This window comes from Rhea americana, unplaced genomic scaffold (assembly GCF_003343005.1).
Source record: "Rhea americana isolate MKP2758 unplaced genomic scaffold, rheAme1 scaffold_104, whole genome shotgun sequence".
NCBI lineage: Eukaryota > Metazoa > Chordata > Aves > Rheiformes > Rheidae > Rhea > Rhea americana.
In genome coordinates this window covers 28,979-50,085 of record NW_028185084.1, presented here as the reverse complement: position 1 = coordinate 50,085, position 21,107 = coordinate 28,979, and the positions used below count along the sequence as shown (strand labels likewise).

The 21,107-nt window shown below is 38.1% G+C and overlaps 1 protein-coding gene across 1 annotated transcript in view; it reads left to right on the top strand.

The window, feature by feature from the left end:
- Positions 1–18,044, top strand: part of SLF2 (SMC5/6 complex localization factor 2) — a 30,719-nt gene extending 12,675 nt beyond the window's left edge. The window contains exons 7-20 of the mRNA XM_085307493.1: positions 809–925; positions 1,217–1,384; positions 3,077–3,179; positions 4,562–4,637; positions 6,362–6,503; positions 6,937–7,048; positions 8,244–8,420; positions 9,042–9,139; positions 9,782–9,869; positions 10,443–10,568; positions 11,458–11,535; positions 13,229–13,315; positions 14,018–14,086; positions 15,254–18,044. Of these exons, the coding sequence (XP_085163619.1) occupies positions 809–925; positions 1,217–1,384; positions 3,077–3,179; positions 4,562–4,637; positions 6,362–6,503; positions 6,937–7,048; positions 8,244–8,420; positions 9,042–9,139; positions 9,782–9,869; positions 10,443–10,568; positions 11,458–11,535; positions 13,229–13,315; positions 14,018–14,086; positions 15,254–15,289 (1,477 nt within the window). The 3' untranslated portion in view covers positions 15,290–18,044. The remainder of the gene's footprint in view (positions 1–808; positions 926–1,216; positions 1,385–3,076; positions 3,180–4,561; positions 4,638–6,361; positions 6,504–6,936; positions 7,049–8,243; positions 8,421–9,041; positions 9,140–9,781; positions 9,870–10,442; positions 10,569–11,457; positions 11,536–13,228; positions 13,316–14,017; positions 14,087–15,253) is intronic.
- Positions 18,045–21,107: the final 3,063 nt, after the last annotated feature.

Below are 21,107 nucleotides of genomic sequence, written 5' to 3'. Positions count from 1 at the left end.
CTACAAGGACTTTTTAAGTGTAAAAGCTGATTGATATTCTCCCAGTAAACAATACTGAGTGACTTGTGATACACCAGTCTGCCCCGTTAAGAACTAGACTGAATTTACTGATGCTTTTGTTGTAGGTCACTGAGCCAGCTAACAGCTGACAGGCATGAAATAAAATTATTTGCATAGACAGACTATACTGGTTTCTTCAAAGCCTTTCGTAGCTCAGTTTTAGTTTCCAAACTTGTTTAGACTTTGTCAGTATCTGAATAGTTAAACAGTGTAGTGGATAGAGCTAATTGGGTTTCTTGCAAGAGATCTTTCTAGTAGGAGACCTAATGTGGTATATGTACTCATGTCAATTGGTGATGAGTGTATATGCTATTGACTTCTGTTGAATCTGACCCTGTGACTATGGACTGACTGACTGTGGAGCAGCAAATGCTCATTCATAAAATTGATTGTATTTTTTCAACTTCACATTAGTATTTTATTTGTAAATAAGAAATCCATCCAGAAGACTGAAAGTTAGATGCAGTTACAAAAGTATTTGTCAGAAGCTGGTTGAATTACTTGTCTCTGACAAACTAGAGATTGAATGTGCTGTTAGAAATTCTTTAGGCATTGGGAACTGTCCGCTTAGTATCTTGGAATAACAAACTACTTGATTTTTTTCCACGGTTGCAATGTGTCTTGCATGTTTTTGCTGTGCGTGGTTGGCTACTGACTCCTGGATTCACATTCAGAACTTTGAATTTTATTTTCTTCTATTGTAGATACCGACCAGTAATGATATGTTCTGCTATTACTCTTATTGCAGGGTAGATGAACTAGAAAAGCGGTTACAGGAAGACATACAGGGAACAGAAACAAATTCTTCAGATGGAGAAGATGAGGAGGATGCCAGTGCTGATGGAGATCTTTCAGAAGAACATAGGTCCTTCCTACTCTGAAACCACTTAAATCTAGTTCTTTGCTTTCTTTTTAGCCTTTTTTCCCAATCTTTTTCTTATTCTATCTGTTGTTGTTAGTGCATCTAATGTGAACCRTTTTTATCATCTTCTCTTTTTCTTACGTTCCAGTGTATTTTCTTGGCAGTTAAAGTTGAATTAGATTAAAATACAGTTAACAGATTTGACATGTTGAAACATCATTGAAGATAACTGTCTCAAACAGCAAATAAGCCTCTCAAAATTTAAATTCATAAAAGCAATTTTGAACATTACAGGGCATTTATACAGAGATTTTCAATAACGGCTCATGCCATACCTGACTACCATCCTGGAGAAGATATATTTGACTTAGCAACATCTGGAAAAATCTTCAATCAGAACAATCTTGACTTGAGGAACTTTTATTTCATACCTCAAAATCCTATAGAAAAACTCCTCCTTAGGTAAGAATGTCCTTTTTCACACTGCTGTGTTTATTCACTGTTAGAGTTAGCAGTTTTTAAGACGAAATCATGCCTTTGCAAGGAAATGAGCTTTGTCTTAATGTGTAGGCAAAATGGAATCCCTGTTCCAGGAATTCTCTCCAGGTTAGGTTTACAGAACAGTGAATTTTTACTCAAAACATCCTTCTTTCCTCCTCAAAAATTCTTGAGAAAACACCTTTGGTTTTAAATGAAGACACAGAACTGAAATATTACAATGAACAAAAGCTTAACTATCCCAAGTTGGGAAGAAAACCTCTGTTGTGGCTTTATTTGTGACTTGGTTCCTGTTGCAATATGTCTGAAAGCTGAAAGACTTCTGCATGTCTTTGTCCTGTAAAGGCCTGGGACTTAGGAGTCCACCTAATGAGGATTGCAGAAAGTCACAATTTCTAACATTTGCTAGATTCAGTCACTGAAGTAAAAACTGTGTGCGTGGATATACACAATGAAAGTAGTAGGGGATTTGTATTGTGTGTTTGTGAGGCTATCGGGCTACAAATAGTAGGCCAAATTCTTGCCTAATATCACAAATGAAAAATTCCATTAACTTTAGTGGAGTTTTATTCCAAACTGGCATCAGTGGATCTGAGAGAATTGGTGTAATCTTAAAGGATTCTGTATGCACWTGTGTACGTGCTGTTGTGCGTGTGAAGGGGAAGAGTGGTTTCTCCTTGTACGTAGAGGAAGAGTTTGTGATTTACTCCTTTACCCTCAGGCCTCCTTATTGGTATGATTTGGCGATCACAAGGATGTAAGCTTCAACAAGTATCTTGTAAATCAGTGGCTAGAGGAAGGAGTACCAAATGAGTTGTCTCTTGCAAAAGGCAATTACGATTTAATTGCTTATGCATTTTGAAGCCAGCCAGCTGCCCAGTTGGCACATACTGGCTGTCCAGTTTTGACACGGCCTGGAAGCCACTGAATCAAGTGCCACTTGCTCAGTCAAACAGATGGATGAAGTTAGGTCTCTGTTTTGATAGATACTGAGGACAGAGGTGGATGAAGCAGGATATGTGGGAAGTTGTGTTTCATTAGTTCAKTTGCTTATGGCACAACATTCTAATGGAAACTGAAACTAAAAGAATTTAGTACAAGAAAATGTAAATGTTCTGCTCTTCTATTGCTTTTTTCACCTCATAGATTTATACAGCAGAACTAGACTGAACCTTTTAAATTGTTTTGTGTTGTGTCCAGATTCCTTATTTAGAGATTATTTAAAAATTTCCCACAAGGTTCTCTTTTTCTAAATGGGTTGATAAAGGTCACTGAATAGCAAATAAGTTTATTCACTGGTCTGAGCATATTGATCCACAGGCAAAATGATTCATGCTACAGTAGTGTAAATCAATTTTTTGAAGCTGTCATTCTATAATAGTACAAATATTTCCAAATGATATGGTATGTCTTTTTAGAGAAAAAGATAGTTGTTCTAAGTTTACAATCTTTTTAAAGATATTGCCATGAATAAGGTATAATTACTATAGTATTTTGTATTAATTAGTCAAGAGCATCAGTCTGTTACGGATGTTCAGATCTCTTACTATTGATGATCATCTGGGATAGAGGAAGTTGGTATGCTTTTGTAAAAGTGATGATTGAACCACTAATAGGTTCTCTCCTTTCCCCCCTCCTTCTGTCTTTGTCTTACAGTTCTAATGCAACACAGCAGCTTTCTCTAGCTATTCATGGCTTTCTAAGTTCTGCTTACAGTTGTGTCTTGTGTCCCATACCAATTCTAAAGTGGCTTTTCCAGGTAAGACCTATACTATTCCTGCAGTTCTATTGTATTTGAATATAATAGTCATCTTAGAAGCCAGTTGTAGCAGAAATAATCAGGACAAATTTGTGATTCTRTTGCATTACATTAGTAACAGTTTAATAAATCTTCTTTCTGGTTCTTAATTGTTCTTCAGTCTGAAATACTTTGATTGATCCTCTTTTCATAAAACACTAAGGATAGTTTCTCCCTGTCTGAGTGATTTGAAAGTTGTATGTCCCTGTCCATCATCATACACGGTACTTCATCTGGAAAGGACACAGTGCTTGCTAGGTGAGAAGAGATCTCAGGATGTTAATAGCATGGGCCAAATGACAGGAATGTTACTTTTTTTTAGGTTGGAAGGGAATTAAATTATGTGCAGGAGTATGYAAAAGTGTCGTTCTATATATATCGCCTTTTAAATTATCAAAGATATCTGGAATACCAGATAATTTTTGTCCAGAAGAGGTCATTGTGCGTCATGACTCAGAAGCTCAGAGTCACTCTCAGAGGAGAAGGCTGTCTGCCTTCTAGATGTCTGTGGCAGTATAAATCCCCAGGGAATTTAGGTTGTTCTGTCATTTCTTTATGAGAATGCCCTTCTCCTATCTCTATTCCATTATTACTTACTGAATTCTAACTGTGCCTGAAACGAAAAATAAAAAGAGGATGCCTGTGAGATTGCARCCTAGTCTGCTGACTGGCTTTCTGCTTTTGCCAAAAGAAAAATGTTTTGCTCCTCTATCTCCTTCCCTTTCGCTAGGACCAGATCGCGTTCTGGATCTTCCTCAAATAAGGAGGAACTGTGAGCTAGTTCAGTTTGCTCACAGAATAGAAACTCTTCCCACGCTTGTTGGATAGAAAAAGAAGCATTTCCACTGGGCTAGTGAAGTGCCTCTGGAAATGTGAAGTGCATTTCGTGGTTGTATTTTTGTAGTTCTGTGTACAAATAAGAATTTATTATTTCAGTTTAGTATTGCACATGTTCGTCTTGCCCATGGGTAGAAAGTCAGCTCTCAATTGCCCCCACTCCTGGTTAAAGRGAAGATTAATCTGATCATGGATGAAAATGGGTTCCAGAAGGGGATATGGTATTCTCCATTCTCTTATTCCTTTGTACCTTCTTCTGAATAGACGTATTCAACTTGGGGTTGCAAAATTCTGCAAGGAATTTTTAAGTATTCCTGCAATTTGTGCACTGCTTGGAGTAATCCATATTCTCTTCTCCATGTATCTTGCTTTTAGAGGCTTTGGTATTTGTTTTCTGTTAGTGTTTGTTTTTCTGTTGTACCAAAGAGTTGGTGTGTTATTAATTTAAAAAAAAAATGCTATCATGTAACTCAGTGTTTGACATGTGGCTTCTTTTCTCTCAACAGATGATGTCTGTTCATCCTGACTACTGTGTTTCCACACAGATATTAGACAAATTGATGGAAATAACACTAARAAATGGTGAGTGTTTGAAAAACAGAAAAGAAAATTGACTGAACAAAGGCATTTTCTTTCTCTTAAGCATGGAAAGATGATGGGGAGTAGGGGAAAGGCACTGTCTCTGTTCTGTGGATCTGGAATGCTTTTAGGTTATTCTGTTACTTAGTGCAGGAGTTGGTCTTCACAGAGCATACACAAGCTGTGCCTCAGCATGTGGTCTTGGCATGTATTTGCAAAGCAGTGTGCTAGATACAGAACCTTTTAAACACACTTTTGTTCTTGCACAGCTAGAATTAACCTTGAAAAGAGCCCAGTGTGGCTGCTCAAAAGTTTACTCTCCTTTCCTCCCTGTCTTCTATTTTGGAAGTTATAGACATTCATTTTAGAGCTTAAGGACTACAGGATGGTTTTCACATAGTCATACCCAGTGTGTAGTTCTGTGTAGTTTTCTTTCTGGGTATATAGCAAAAGCAAAAAGAATCATTTGTACRGAAACATTTTCAAGAGTCTGCTTCAGCCCACACTACTGTTCTTTTTCTTGTGTTTTGCCTTCTTTCATCTCTATTCTCAGAGACTTCTCCAGTACCAGTTCCTTTATGTGTTCTCCATGTCTTTGCTTCATTCAGATCCATCAAAAGTCACTAGCTCATTTAAGCCTGCCAGTTAACTTTGTTAAAGTAATGCAGTTCCCTTGAAATACTTGATCAGGTCTATCCAAATTATTCCACGTATTTGAATCTTGTTGTGCAGTAGGATTATGTAGCCTCCTTTGTTTTATGCTTTGCTGGCAGCAGGCTTGTTTCCAAGTGAATGGTTGGTCGATGTGCACTCTTAAGAATTAAGACTGGGAGAGATCTCAGCAGATCCTCTAACCTTTTCATTTCCCTCACAGCAGGATCAAATCTGCTACAGTTGCTCCTGAAAAGTTTGTCTAATGACTTTAAAACTGCCAACTATGGAATCTCCAAACCATTCTTAAACACTCTGTTTCTGTGCCTGAGGACGCATTCCTCTCCCCCCCTCCCCAAATTGAACATTGAGATCTGAACCTGTAGGGTCTTGAGTGTTACATTCCATTACATTTCTCTTTTTCTTACAGACTTAAGACACTAAAAATGACCCAATTCAGAATTCTATTGACTTCTGTYACTGTTTGGAGAACACTGCATCTAGTGTCATGTCACCTTGCTAGTTTAGCAGTCTAAGAGTATCCTGTATGTAGTTTGCAGATACATTCAGATGTGAATCACAATATAAACGAGCGCTTTTTGCAATGAGCATTGTTACTTAATTCTGTCAAATGAGTGAATTCCATCTATTTAGTACTTCTGTTCTAGAAGCTCTGCCTGTTTCCAAATCTTATTTAGCACTACTTCCAGTCCTATTATAACGCCCTCTTACCTGTGCCTATGCAGAACAGTAATTTACACGTTCTGTTAAAAGTAAATTTTACCTCTTTCTTTGTGGTACTGTCTGTGATGAAAGAGAGCTATGAGGGGAAAGAGGTGGAACTTAAAGTAATTCACCTATTACATACGCGAGAGGTTCCCTTACTTTGAAGTGCTGTGTTAAACCACCTCCTTACGATTCTTTCTGAAAATAATGTATCATCCAGTGCTCCAACAAATCTTCTGAGGTTAGAGCTAGTAGAATCGATGCAGGCTGAGCACATTTGTTTCCCTTGAAAGGAACTGATGCTGAAAACTAAATTTAAAACTAATCCATTCCATGTCTTTTACTTGTAGCTTCCATCAGTGATGAACAGTCTAAACCATGGATTCCTTCACTAGCTGATGTGTCAGCTGTTTTTGTCAATATGGGTGTTGCGTTTAGATCTCTCTTTCCATTGCAGCATCTTCAGCCCAACTTTAACGAGTGTGATATTTTGTAAGTGTTTTCCTTTTGATATTTATTGCTTAGATCCAGTGAAATCTTGTGCTTAGAATGTAGAATCAGAAAGGTCTCCTTCCCCTCACCCCTTCCATCATGCAATGCTGCTCTTTAAATTCTAGACACAGGCTTCTTAAGAGTAAGTAAGTCAAAACTTAAACAGTTTCTGCCAGGTAAGAACCGCAAATCGGAGGGTTATTCTTTCTCCTATAGCTTCCTAGTGGAGACTTACAAGAATTGTTGCCTAGAAGACTGGGCAGAATTATAAGCAAATGATTGCATTTTTTACATAGATGTCTACTCTGTAACTGAGGCTGTTTCTGATTTAAAGGCATTTTAAAACAATTTTTTTCTTCAGTTTAATGTAATTAAGCTGTTGTAGGCTTTCTAATTGTTAATTTACTGATCAGATTAGCCTCTCTTTTATTAGAAGTCATATGCAAGAAACAATGGGTAAAAACCAGCTAAGAGGAGATCTCATCACTGCCAATCCACCAGCCTTCTCCACTGTACCAGAAACCAATCTAATTAATGTGATTAAGGTGAGAAATTTCAAACTCCAGTTACTGTGAAAGTGGTTTTTTTTGTTTTTTTTTGTTTTTTTTTGTAGTAACCCTATTCAGTTACTGAATAAGGACAGTGCCTTATTTCAGTCCTGGGCATATTTTATGAGTACATGCTAGCCTGGGATTTCATCTCCACATACAGCAAAGCTTGTTGCTTCAAACTTGAGAAGTTTGCTGTCTCTGTGACTTTGGCTTCACTCCCAGTTGCACTGTTCTGTTTCCTTTTTCCTGCTGTGGGGCACTATCAAGCCCCTCTGAGTCACTTCACCCCCTAATGTAGGAGACACTCGTCATTTGCGTGTTCCAGTGGAAGTGAGAAGGGGAATCAGTCTTGGCTAGTATGTTTTGTGCTGCTTCAGTGGGTTARTGGAGCTCTTGGAGGTGTGATCAGTGCCTGTGCAGCACGAGGTGAATGAGGTGGGAGCTCATAAAGGGCAGGTGGAGGCCTTTCGAGGAGGTGAGCTGTTRGATCCGTGCCCTGTCCTGTGAGACCGTAGGCTGAGTGAGTGCTGGTCACACTTTGCAAGCTAGTTCTCCTTGATTAAAGGTCTTGTGGTGAAAATACTGACTGTATAACCAGTTTCAGACKTCATTGTGGAAGTATTTGAATTCTCCTAACACTTCTTTGGAGAGATTTGTAACTATAAAATCGCTGGATTCAAAAGGAAACATTCTGAGAGTCTCTGGTAGAGACGATACAAACCTATCGTGGTTAACTTGTGATCTCATTTGCATGCACATCCTATATGCTGTGTTGTAGATAACCCTTTTGATAATACTTGAGTAGGGAGGAAATTTTTGATGATTGTTTTCAGTATTACTTGTGTAGCTAGGTAGTCTGTCGGTAGTCTTTCATCCAGTTAGAATAAGATCATCTGTGCAGTGCAGAAAGATCTTTCATATTTGTATAATTCGCAGGGCATATTGCCATTGTTCATAAGTATTTCTCTCAATAGTTGCAAGATGAGCCTGCAGGAGGTGGTTAAAAGAAAGAGGTGGTAGTGTAAACTTATTGAGACAGGGGGGAGGATGTTTGATATGTAAGAGCATTATAAGAACAGTTTATCATTTGAAATGCATCTTAATGTGAGAGTGGAAAACTAAAGTTCTTACCATATTTTATGGGGACTAAATCAGTTCCAGCTATTAATGCTTTTTATTTCTTTTAAAGTTTCTAGGCTTTTGTACAACAGTATATCAAGGTGGTTATACTGATCAAGAAATACTGCTGCTGCTTCTATCACTATTTAAAATAAGCTTGGAGAAACAATTAAAGCAAATTCCTTTGATAGATTTTCAGTGCCTTTTTGTAAAGCTTCTGAAAAGTATAAAMGACTGGGATACAAAGGTAACTTCATAATTAATTTTATAGTACTAGATATATAAAATTGCAACTTGAATTTTGAGAAAATAACTGTTTTGAAGTTTTCATAGTGATGAACCTTCTGGGGTAAGTGGAGAGAGGTCTGAGGGATTTTTAGGATGTTTTTGATGTATCAAAAATACTGCTGGAGAATGTTATGAACAAATTGGGAGCTCTGAACGTATAGAATTTAGGGTGTTTGTGGGCTTGCTGAAAAGGTTTGTACCATGCTTTTGTGCTTGCTTCCCCTTTCTACAAGGGAACTGTTGTTTTGAATTAACCAATAATCTTTTATTTAGCAAAACTGCTGTATGTTTGAAATGGCTCTTTGAAAGAGTGAAGCAAGTTGATTACACTTGTTGCATGTCAGGAAAAAACAACCTGATCTCAACTATCCTATTGTAAAATAATATTTGGCAGACTTAACTACAGGTGCAATGCGGAAGTATCTTTATGCACATCATGTCTTATTAGCCCAATTCCTTTTAATCTTTATGCTGTGTATGTTTCTAGGGAGTAGATATGTACTCCTTTGCAAATAAAGCAACTGCCTGCTATACCCTTTTTTCAGCAGTTTTGGATTTTCTTGCTTTTGTTCTCTTAAAGATGCCTGAGATGTGCCTGGCGGTGAGTGAACTCTCTAGTCAGCACCATAATCTTCTGTGGCTGGTTCAGCTGGTCCCTAGCTGGATAATACGTGGAAGGTAATGACACCGTCACATCAGAAATACGTAGTATTGCTAACAGTTTATTTGTCTAAACCCAAAGTCTGATAAATGCAATAAGTAAGTAAGTATTACATGGTGCTTTAAAAAAAGTATTTTTTTCTTGTGTCTTACAGATATATGTGCATTTTTTTGTTGCATATGTACAGTCTTAATCAGCTCTACTGGATTATTTGTATACAAAACTATTTTACATTTTAGCCTACGTACCATGTAGTTTTTGGACTACATACATCTTGGAATCCCATAGTAAAGGGTTTTATTCACACTTCTGCCTGAATGATCCATAAATTAAATGTTGGATGATTCATGTTGTTCAAGTGTTGCTCTGTTAGGAGTTCTATTTCTTGGAGAGGAAAATGATCTGGATCCTCAGCTCCAGGCTTAAAGGCAAGCGTCTAAGTGTTTGCCTTGCCCAAGAAGAGCTGCAGTGAGGTAAAGATACCTATGTCTTGTTAGCCTTTTTACCGGTTCTGTAACGCCTGTATTCAGATAATACAACTAGTTTGTTCTAGGCAAGTTTATGTCTAGGGAAGCCATGCACAGTGTCATAATGCTTTGCAGAAATTATATGGATTTGAAACATTCTGTAGGGGAAAAAAACTTAACTTTATTTTTCAGGCAAGTAAGAAGACGACTTAGCCTAGTGATAATTTCGAAGCTTCTTAATAAAAAGCATATAAGAATACCTGATACCAGTGATGAGCAGGTACAGCATATATGGTGTGTGTGTGTGTGTGTGTGTGTGTGGAATTTGCCCCAGAGTCTGAAGTGTGTCAGAAGAAGGCTCCTTGAAAATTTATAAAGTGTATATATAATTGTTTGTGTTTGTATGCATTTCATGTCTTAATACTGTAGGCTTATTTTCCTGTTTAAGAAGCTTGAAAAATGTCAGATGAGTAACTTTTCTGATTAGTGTCAGAAGCATGTTTATGCATATGTATAACCTGCGTGTTCCACAGTTTAAGTGAAGTTTTATGGATGTGCCCAAACATTCATTTTTGGATGTTGGAAATAGTTCTGTGCTTCTTTCTGTCTTTGTTTTGGTTTTCTGTAAAATCACTGTTTCATTTAGGATTGATACCTTAATAAGGCAACACACAAACGCTTGAATTTGTGAATAGTCAAAAACTATCCGCAGCATGAAAACCCCCATTTTAATTAAGAACATCTATAAAAGAGATTTCTTAGTGAACAAATAATATTGCAGTGGCACTCGSTATCAAATTTTCCAGTGCCAGTAGACCAGTCCAATTTCTTGAGATGTTTGTTTTATCTCTAGATGTATGTTCTGCGTCAGTATCTGGTGTACATGAAACCTTCTAGTCTACTAAAGAGGACAAGAGAAAGATTAGAGCAGCAGAATGATGTCAATGGAGAGCACCTTCATGCAGAACTAGAACAGCAGGTATATTGTTAATGGTGGATTTTTGCGTTTGTCGCCTTATGCGTTCTCCAAAAATTTGAGAACATTTAACTTCTGTTAATTGTTTGAAGACGATTCTGTATGTATAATAGCTTACAATATTTTGTAGTTATTTTGCTATTCATTTGTATAGGTTAAAAATATTACCCATGTTCCATTTTGCTTATAGTCATGGAGAAAGGAAAGAAACGGTGTATGACAAAGGCAGCTGCGTTAGGTTGTGTTACCTAACCTGTGCTACCCGCCAGAGAGACAGCCAAGTTTCCTATGTGGTTAAGTCACCTAGATGTTTTTCGTCCTGTCTTCCAACCATGGTATAATCACAGGACCWTCTTTCCTCCCTTCTGATGTAATCGGTGGGAACTGATTAATGCGATGCCAGATTTTCCATTTTCAGGCTTCAGAATAAGATGTTTTCATGAACTTTTTTTTTTTTAATAAACCCATAGTAGAAAGGTCACTTGGTAAAGATTTAGTATTTCCACCCAACTGAAAGTTAGGTATTAGTTTGTTTGAGTCTACCAATAAATCTCTTAGCAAATATTTTGGTCTGAATGTAGATGATAGGAAAACAAAGCTAACTGATAAATTCCATTTTCAACAACTAAAACTTCAGAAAGCTCTGTAGATAACTTAGGTAACTTTAAACAGTGTAATACTGTTTTAAAATGTTACAAAAATTTAAATATACTATTTCAAATTAGTTTTTTAGGCTAATGTGTAGATATACATGTTCATTGAGTTGGCCGTTGGAGAATTCCAGCAGGGACATAACATTGAATCATTCCAGAAAGCAAGGATCATGCTGTATTTAAATGTGAACAGCTATGTTTGTGCTTTGAATGCTGAAGTTCTGTTGATTTCTCTTTAGACATACTACCTAATCTATATCCTCCTCCATCTAGTCAGTGAAGCTAGTTTCTTTGACGTTGTAAATTCTAATCAAAGGGTAAGTAACTTTGACTAGATCTTTTGATTTTAAAAGACTAATTATCATGTGTGTTTTACTCTATTTTGATACGAGCTATCATGTGTTAAAAGATAAATTCACCAGAAGACACCTGCACTGAGGGAAACTTTTGTTCTGAGGCAAAATGAATACAGAAACCTCTTTTGCATTTTTGYAAAATGGACTTTTGTCAAAACATAAAGCTTTGGATCAGAAGGCATGTATTTTGTTATCTTTCTCTGAACATAACTGCAGATTAACTCAACACAAATTCAAAGAGTTCCAAAGATCCTRTGGACTTTCTAAATTGAGTTGAAATTCTGCAATCTAGAAGAAAAACACTTTGAAAATATCTAGTAAAATATACTCAAATGAASCAACAGTTTTCTTTGAGTGCATAGTGAAGTGTTGTTAAGTGGTGGAGTGCAACTGTGCATCAAGTGAAGACCAGGACTGTATGTCCTCTGTAGTTATAGCTCCCTTGCACCACCTGATGTGAATATCTGTTAACTGACATCACCTGTTTARTCCTTCAGTAGTCCTTTTCAGATTTCTGATCTTCTGCAGTGAATTGTTTACTGCAAGGTGTTTGTGTACATTTGCCCCATGGAACTGCTCTTGGCTACTAAAGAGTTCACAGGACAAACATGTTTCTTAAGACAGAAGCAAAATAGTAATGTTTGCTTGTGTTTGGGAGCTTAAGCATCTCTATTTCCTGCTCAAGTGCAAAAAGATTACTATAGAGTGTAATCTGAAACAAAGCTGTCTTTGGTAAAGAAAATACTGTGGTGGTGATCTGAGGTCTGTTCTTTACAACTGTCTTTCTGAAGTTTGTGGAGAACTTGGTTAAAAAAATAAAAGGAAAAGTGGTATCTTGGAATTTCTTATTGAAGAAGGAGCCTCTTAATCGTTGGCTTGGTAACCAAATGGAGAGAGGTGTGTGGCTGAACTGGATGGTAGATGAATATTGTGCAGGCTAGTCTTTGTGTAAAAAAATCTATATTGCTGTTTCAGTGCTGGTCCTCTGCCAATCAGATCAGTAAATTGTCGTGTTCTTGAGACACTGCAGGAAGCTCAAAAGCAGACTTTTGGTGTGTTTCACTTGTTCTGCAGAACGGAGCCACTTTTACATCTCTTTAGTGAGGGATCAAAAATGGGAATTTTATGAAGAAATTCCCAGGAAGTCAGAGATCTTGCGATCATTATAAAGTTGCAAAAAAAACTTTATAAAAGTTATCAGAAAATTAGAAATGAAAGGCCAGTGCGCAAACCCTGAGTATATTTTAGCTGTTASTCCAATTCCTGTGGACTGCAGAAGCAAATGAACTGTGTTATTGCTGAAAAGGCTATTTTTAGCTGTTGTAAATTTAGAATATTTGAATGGCACTGCTCTTGCTACTTTGAGGGGATGAGGATCTTAGAACTTAGCTAGTAGGAACTCTTATGTGACACAATTCTGCTGTGATACAACTGTAAGCTATTATTATTATTATTATTATTTTAAGTTCTTGGATATGGTTTACCAAGTGTGTATCAGTAACTGACAGAAGAACTTGTTTTTTTTTCTTTCCTTTCCCTGTTACTTAATATATATTTTGAAGAAGCATATAGTTTTTAAATTGAAATAACATTTGAGAAATTTTTTAGCTTCAACATGAAGGATTTAAAGGCATACATTTTTGTCTTTATTTAGCAACACTTACTGAAGCTTTGTGGTGCCTTAGATAAACACATAAAATGCGATATTAGGGAAGATGCAAGGCTGTTTTATCGATCTAAGGTAAGTTTTTTGTTGCTGAGATTTTTTGTGTTTTTGAGTGTTCTTGATTTACATTGTTCCCTCATCCCAGTGCTGGAAACTCCATTCTCTGCTTTTCCCCAACATTTCTTTATTTGTGTGATAGTACAGTARCTTCCAGAGGCACCACTATGCTGGTTTTTATACAGTGTATAAAACAAATCTTAGTTCTGAATGGCTTGTATTAAAGACCTGCTTGTAATTGGTTATGAAAAGTGTAATAAACTTATGACAAAAAGTGTGATTTTATGTATCAGGAATTCCTTTCAGTGGCAGACAGTGTTGTGTAGTTGGCCTCTGTGACTGCTGTTGCAGACATCTTTTCCAGTTTTCCATCTTTTCTGAACTGTCAGATTTTTGTAAGAAGCCTAGCTTACAAGAATGGTAAGATGGGTGTTTAGAGACCAGAGGCTTGTGTACTGATTTTAAACACTTAGATAGGAAATCATCTGCCTGTAATGTGTTTGTATGGAAGTACATGATTTTTAAAAGTCCAAAATTCCCTGAATGTGGTAGGAATTGAGGTGGTGATATTCTGTGTGCCAGCTCTAAAGCTGTTCCCTCCCAATAAATGTTGTTGTCTGTATGGGGAGTGGTAGTGTTTTTTTTTGTTTGGTTGGTTTTTTTTTTAATAATAATTATTATTTTTCTTAAGTGGCTAAACTAATCAGTCTACGTTTGCAGGTGAAAGACTTGGTTGCTAGGATATATGGCAAATGGCAAGATATGATACAAAACACTCGGCCTACTCAGGTACTGTAATGAAATTTTGTTTTCTTCTTGTATTGCGGGGTGCATTTGACTCATTCCTTAGCATTTGAAAATAGTACACCCTTTAATTTTTTTTGCTTCATAAATAGTGTGGCTGTGGAATACACTTAGATATATTAGCATAGTCTTCTGTTAAAATTCTTAAAGGTAAAGATGAAATTTGTTTTTTCACTTAAAAGTGCTGTTTTTTTAAAATGGCTATGTAACCCCTTAAAAATACTAGTACTGGGTCAAATCAGAGCACCTGTCTCTGATTATAGTTATTAGCAGATGCTTTGGGAAGGAGTTTGAGTGTGGCTGGAATGCAATGATGCACTTCCTGCTATTGCTAGCAGCATGTGACCTGGAGACTACCTGAGTCCAAGGTTTCACCTACCTTTGTATTTAACAGCCCTTGATCCTTTTTCATCTTTGAAAATGTCTGATTTTATGCACTGAACTCTTTCATATTCTATAAAGGTGTGCAGTTATAAATAATTACATGGGTAGTCTTTCATAAATATTTGCCTTCATGATATCTAGCTGGCCTTGGGTGGAATAGTTGGAGAATCCTTATGAATATCAAGAGTTCAGAGCTGTTTCTTCCAGTCTAGGGTTGAGAGGTTTCTTTCCTAATGTGATTGGGTTCCATCTGTTTAACTGCTGTCCTGGAATGTAAAGTTATTTGCRTTCACAATAAATTTTGCTTAGCTTTTTAGTAATCTTGTATATGTCTTGCATAATGTTTTAAAAAATGCATATATGCTTAGTATTAATGCCAGTTAAAATTTGTGTAATTAAACATTCATCTTAAAAGAATATTAGCATAAAACATTCTCAACAGTGAGCAAAGACYACTTAATTTGTAATGTGGTTAAGGCTTCTTGTTATATAGCAGGAGGGAATTGAGTAGTAGCATATTGTTGTAGCAGCTACTTACCAGTTGATGAAAATGGTTAATGGTGCGATTGTTTTAAAGTTGTTTTTTCAAAAATATTTGGGTTTGATTTGCACATGGGGAAACTGGCTGTTCRCTGGCAAGTGTTTCCAAATGGAGATCTAGGGACTTGTAGCACAACAGGATGATCTCAAGCTAAACAGTTGCCTGCTTTACTCTCAAGGCCTCTCTGATTTTTCTGAGTTGTTTTCTATTTTGTTTTTACTCTTTAGGGAAAACTGCATGATTTCTGGGAGCCAGATCTGTGAAACCTTACCTAGTTCAGGGAAAATAGAGAAATTGAACAAGGATCTTTTCTGAAGCCAAGGAAGATTTTAGAATGAATGGAGCTACAGCTTGGTTGAAACAGAGGAAATCAGATACCTAAATTAAAACTTGAGCTTGGTTCAGGCAAATACTAAAAACACAACTATACAGTTTGATTGGAATTGCATTTATTACCAATATACTGATTCTGAAAAAATGAATGGGGTAAAGTGGGGGGGGGGGAAATCATCCTTTTCTATAGCCCTCGCTGAATTAGCCAGTACTTTTTTTTTTTTTTAATCGAAAATTGAGGGAAGTTTTCTCATTTCGTTTCCATTCTTAATCACCAATGCGTAAGGTCTTCAAAAATATCTTGTTTTCTTGTCTGTATGCAGCTATAAGTATTGGTTCAGCATGACTAGGAAAGAGAACTGCCCCATAAAATGAAACATGAGTTCAGAAACAGTATTAGGTCTCTCCTGTTGTGAGTAGGTGAAGAAGTATTTGGAATTGGACTGATTAATGAAGTAGCCTGCACATGTTATTCTGTAAAGCAGAATTGACTTGACCATCCGATGTCTCTAAATAGTGGAAAACACAGCAGCTGTGTGTGAGCAAGGGACTGCCCTCTTTGCTTGAGGGAGGAAGTGTGCCCCCACAGGTAAATTGGCTGGTACTTTGCTCCATGGCTGTGGTTCATCAAATAACGGAACAGAATTTTTCACTGCAGTGATGCATAYGTTTTAACTTCCTCATCTTTAGGCATTAGTTTGTTTATGCAGTGAATGTGACTGTGCAGGAAGCAATTCTGTTAAGACCATATTATGAATGCAGTCTTGTTACATGGGCGGTATTGTTATACTGCTTTTTAAGGTACAAGTTTACCTGTACTTGTTCTCTGKCTTCAGCACCTTTCTTTAAATGGAGGAAATACTGTTCCTAGAATATCAACCCAGTGGAGATTTGAGAAGATGAGCATTTGGCCTGTATGTGTAAAAATAACCGTGAAAGCCATATGAAGTCTGAAATCCTTTGTGCCAAGTGTTGTCACATATACAATGTGTGCTCAAAGCTCAAAGAGCTGTTTGTGGAATAATCAAAGGAAAATGTGGTCTTTTGTGCTTTCTGTGTGTATGCCGTCATCTAAATCTTACGCTGTGTTTTGTCTGTAGGATGTGTGTATATATGAACAATAAGTTTAGGTATTGGGTAGAAGCCAACTGGGATTCCTTTAAAAAGTGAGATTTTTAATAATAGCTGTGTGTACATTTTATAATACTGTTTCCTTTTAATTTTTGTAGATTACTGTCTTGTATGATAGATTTGCAACTTTTCAAAATAAAGGTAAAAAAAAGACTCAAAAATCCAAATTTAAGTATGTACATTATATATAAAGGAACTGCTATAGAACAGACACATGACTTGCAGGGAAGGTATTTTATTTGCAAATTCATATTAAGTGTATTGTCCTTCATTTCAAGCATTAGTGAATTAGCCTAAAACTGCAACATCCCTGTACCCTTCACAGGATAATCAGCTTATCTTTATTAGAACAAGACTTATGCTGATGTCAATATTCAGGAAGAAAAACAACCCCTCTTTTTTTTGTTTATTTTTTTTATCTCAGCATGTCATTCAAGGATTGGAAGAATCTACCTCGAAGAATATTTTTGTTTGGCAGTAGAACTACTTTAGACTAAAAAAATTACTTGGTGTGGTATGGGGATGTACAATGCCGTCCTCTGCTCTGTCTTTGATAGTTCACCAACCTTCTCCCCRGTAGCAGTTGGTTACTGTGTGAATATATTGTATGTAATTTTATTAATGTTTATATTTTTCTCACTAACATTGTATAAAGTTTAAAAAAGTACAGAGTAGGTTTACTGTATCTAATGTGTATATATTTTCTTACTATGTAAAGCTAAAGTTACTGTCCTGTACATTTTGGGGGAGGAAAGGGGTGGGGTTTAGATGAACAGCTTTTGTATTGCAGTTCAAAGCATGCAAACTGCTGTGTTTTTTTTTTTAACTAAATAACCACTTGAAATTWCTTTTATTTAATAGACCAATGAAAAATAACAGTAGACATGCTTTTCTAATTAAAAGTTTCTGTGTAAAATGGGCATGCATCAACTTCCAGTTCACAAAAAAATGGCTGCAGGTCCTATTTCAGTCACACTGTGGTCATTGTAGTTCTTAAGTTCACAGCTGATTAGCTTACTATAAATGGAGAAAGTCTTGAAGTAATTCCTAGCTCAGCCAGTTCTATGTTTTCCTGCTTAATGCCTCTGTATAGATTCYGGCATTTTCTCTCTCTCTCCTGTTCCCAGTTGCTCCAGACTCTCTTCCATCCATTTTGTAGCTGACTAATAATTCCCCAGCTGCTTAAGTCTGGATCCTGGTTCCACTGGAGCCCATCAGTATCTTTATGGAGATGATCCCAAAGAGTCTTACAAGGGACTGCTGAGCTGRGTACTGCTTCAGGACTCCTGAAAATGAAATAGCAAATTTGTTGTTGTTGTGTTTTGCTCGCTCACTTACTGGCTCCCAGCCAGAAGTTACATGTATTGAAAAAGGCTGATTGCACAGTAAATGTCTTAACTACTTTGGTTGTCTTCAGATAAGCATTTTTGCACTGAAGTTTATCTTTTGATATTATGCTAGCTGTATTGAGTCATGTTATCTCATTTCATGTGCGATTAGGTGCACTTTATTACAGTAATCACAGTCCAGAAATTAAAGGCTAACTAAAATACACATTTATGGTCTTTGGAATTTTTTTTTCTGACAAGCTTCTGTATTTTTTTTTTTTTAAGTTGAAGAAACTTGCTAGCAAAACTGTTTTCACATCTCTCATTCTCATTTTCTCATTGTCCCCATTGTGGAACTGAGTAATAGATGGGGTTTTCCGAAGTGGTTACTGACTTGCAGGTAGGTCTGGCTGCAGGTCAATAGGACATGTAGGCTTCAYTGATGGAGTGGTTACAGGGGCTCTCTGAAGTCCCCAAAGCTGCTAGTTGAGCTGAGAATCTCATTGGGAAGTACAGATGACTTGAAGTGTGTTGTTCTTGTGGCAAGAGTAGCTGGTAAAATTGCTGCAGGATAGGGTTTTAGAGGTAGTGGAGAAGACCCTCTTTGATGGGTGGATGGATGGATGGATGGTGCAGTGTTAATTCACTGATGCAGAGGAGCGAGCGCTGACTAGTGTCTGTGCTTAGCATCATCTAGCTGCCACCTCTGGGTCTTCAGAGATGCCAAGGCCGGGGGTGGACGCTAGGCACGTGGACTCAGAGGGAGGCTACGCTGTCCCTTGGGGATTCAAGCAAATGCCTGCAGGTGGTTGTGTTCCAGCCGAGGAATCCCCTGTGGCCCCATCACTGGCAGGAGCACTTCAAACCACAATATTAACACTGCTCATGTATGTTTGTTTTCTTTTCTTTCCCAGGGAGGGAAACTGTGTATGTAGTACAGGATCCCTGGCTTAGTAGTTTTTTTTTTTTCAACTGGCTTTTACTGTCTACAGAACTTTTTTTTTCCACTGAAGGAATCAGATCAGAAAGGGTGCTGCTGGAGATGACTTTTTTTCTGGGAGCTTTTTTCATGGTCTTACAAACTCTTGAGAAATTTCTTGTTTTTGCCCAAATATTCCCAGTGGAAAATGCTCCACTGTGCCTGAGGAAYAGTTGTTGGCACAGGAATATTAGTGTTTGTTTCAGTGTCCTGAAAAAGAGAAAAGAGTCTTGGGTTGAGAAGCCAGTCTGGAGAGCAGAGAACAGGTTTGATGAGCTTGTGGGAGTTTACAGAGCTGAGGAGAGCCACTGTGGGATCCTGACTTAATTAAAGCTTCCAGAGGGCTGTGCAGTTGCATATCTTGCTCTTGCTGAACACCATGTGGGCAAAGAAGCTGCCCAGAAAGGTTGGACAGTGGATTTAGCACATTCCATGTGGTCTGTGTTATCTGAATGCTCTTCACGAGGCTCAAAATAATTATTTCCCCCTCCCCATCTTTCACACCCCCAGGGGGTGTGAAATACCTTGGTGTTTTGCCAAATGGATGCCTTGCTGGCTTAACTGGTGGGACCCAGTTTTATCTTGGTATTGAAAAGGACTTTCMGTGCTGTGGGGTAATGTGGGCTGCTGATGGGAAGGTTACTAGAGAAGGTAAATTCCTAGAAGGGCTTCTCCTTACAGTTTTACTCTAGTTTTTGTCTGAGTTCTGCTTCTTTCAGGTAATACTTCTTCATCTTTGCACTAAGGAGGTTGAAAAAGTTCTTCCTCTTTTTGGTATTTTGGTCTGGGTGCTGACAGCTGTTCCCCATACTTTGTATTTGCAAGCTGTGTGCTGGAGCTGCCTTTCAGATTGTATTTTCATGTGATGTTTAAGCAGGATTTGGATGCGTTGTACCTTTTTGAATGCCTCCCCTGCCACTGCATGGTAAGTGGTTAGTGGTGTTTCTTCTTTGGCTTTCTTGTCGTCCCCCCCCAGTTTCATGCGAGTGTTAAGTAATAGGGGAGGGGATGGTAACTCAAAGTGTTCCCTTGATGGTCATCAAAGCTGCTTAATCTTTGCCATCAGCTTGTGGGGGAGGCCTAAAGCTTTTTAAAGCAGGTTTGACCCGTATGGTATGGAGGGGGGGAGAGCTTGTGGTCACAGAATATGARGCCATTTTCACACACCCTTTTCCCAGCTTTTTCCTGTGGATTTGTGTTCACTGCTGCACCCGCTCGAGTCTGGGTGAGTGATGTTACTTCTCTGCTTTAGAGAAAAACAGAGTAAATAATGTTTGCTGCTTTTGTATTGCTGGGGGAGAGAGTCCTTCACAGGGGCAGCAAGTGCTGTGAAGTGTGGCTTGGCTTAAAGGCTTGATGGCGTTGCAGCTTGGTCTCTGGCTCTCTTTTCTCAAATCCTACTTAGAGATTAAAGGCCTGGTGCTTACAGCTTGGGCAGTAGCGGGAGGTCCATTTCCTTTCCGGACTGACCACCAGGTAGAGGTTAGAATAAAAAATAATAGCATCAAGTTGTTAGGCTTGGTGGTGGGTAGGGGGCAGCTACGCACCGAGTTTCCGGTTTTATTCATGCTGCAGACTTTTGCAAAGGCAGCGTAAATTGTGCAGGACAGCTGTGGGCTCTTCAGACGTYGTTCAGGCTCTCGCAGAGATACGTTGATTTGCATGCTTCAAAACTGTGAATCTGTATGCTTTGCCTTAACCCAGGCTGTGGGGAAAGGCCTGGCAGGCGAGAGCTGCCTAGCTGCTGCTGCACTGTATCTCATTTACGTTTCCTGCCTCCCCTGTGTACTAACCTGTTTTTTCAGTATTTGGGCGCCAGCATTGTTGTGATGAAGTTTGCACAGCCCAACGTGCTTTTCATTCCAGTTGATTTTCTCTTATAGCCCATTTTTCTCTTGCCCTCATTCTGTTTTCTGCTGCAGTACATGAGTGCTCTTTGCTGAGAAACTGTGTCAGCTGTCCTCATAATTAAGAGTTTGGCAGGAGCGAGCGTGGCAGTCATCTTGGAGATGACGCTTCTCGTTTTGAACCGCCAGTAACCTCGGGTGCTGCAGGACGTACTCRCTGCTGATGATACGGGGCTCTTCTCTCCTGCCGAGCGGGGGAGTGTTCTCATGCAGGTGGACGTGCAAGGTGCCCACAAGTATCCTGGGTGAGCCCCAGCTGGGGTGTTTCAACTGTCTGTATCCTGTTGAAAAGTATTTTGAAGCATGGTTTAAGCACAGATTATATTGCAGATGCAGATTTATTCCTTTGGGAGGGAATCTCTGCGTGTGTGTGTGGGGGATGTAARTAAAGCAAATTGCAGTC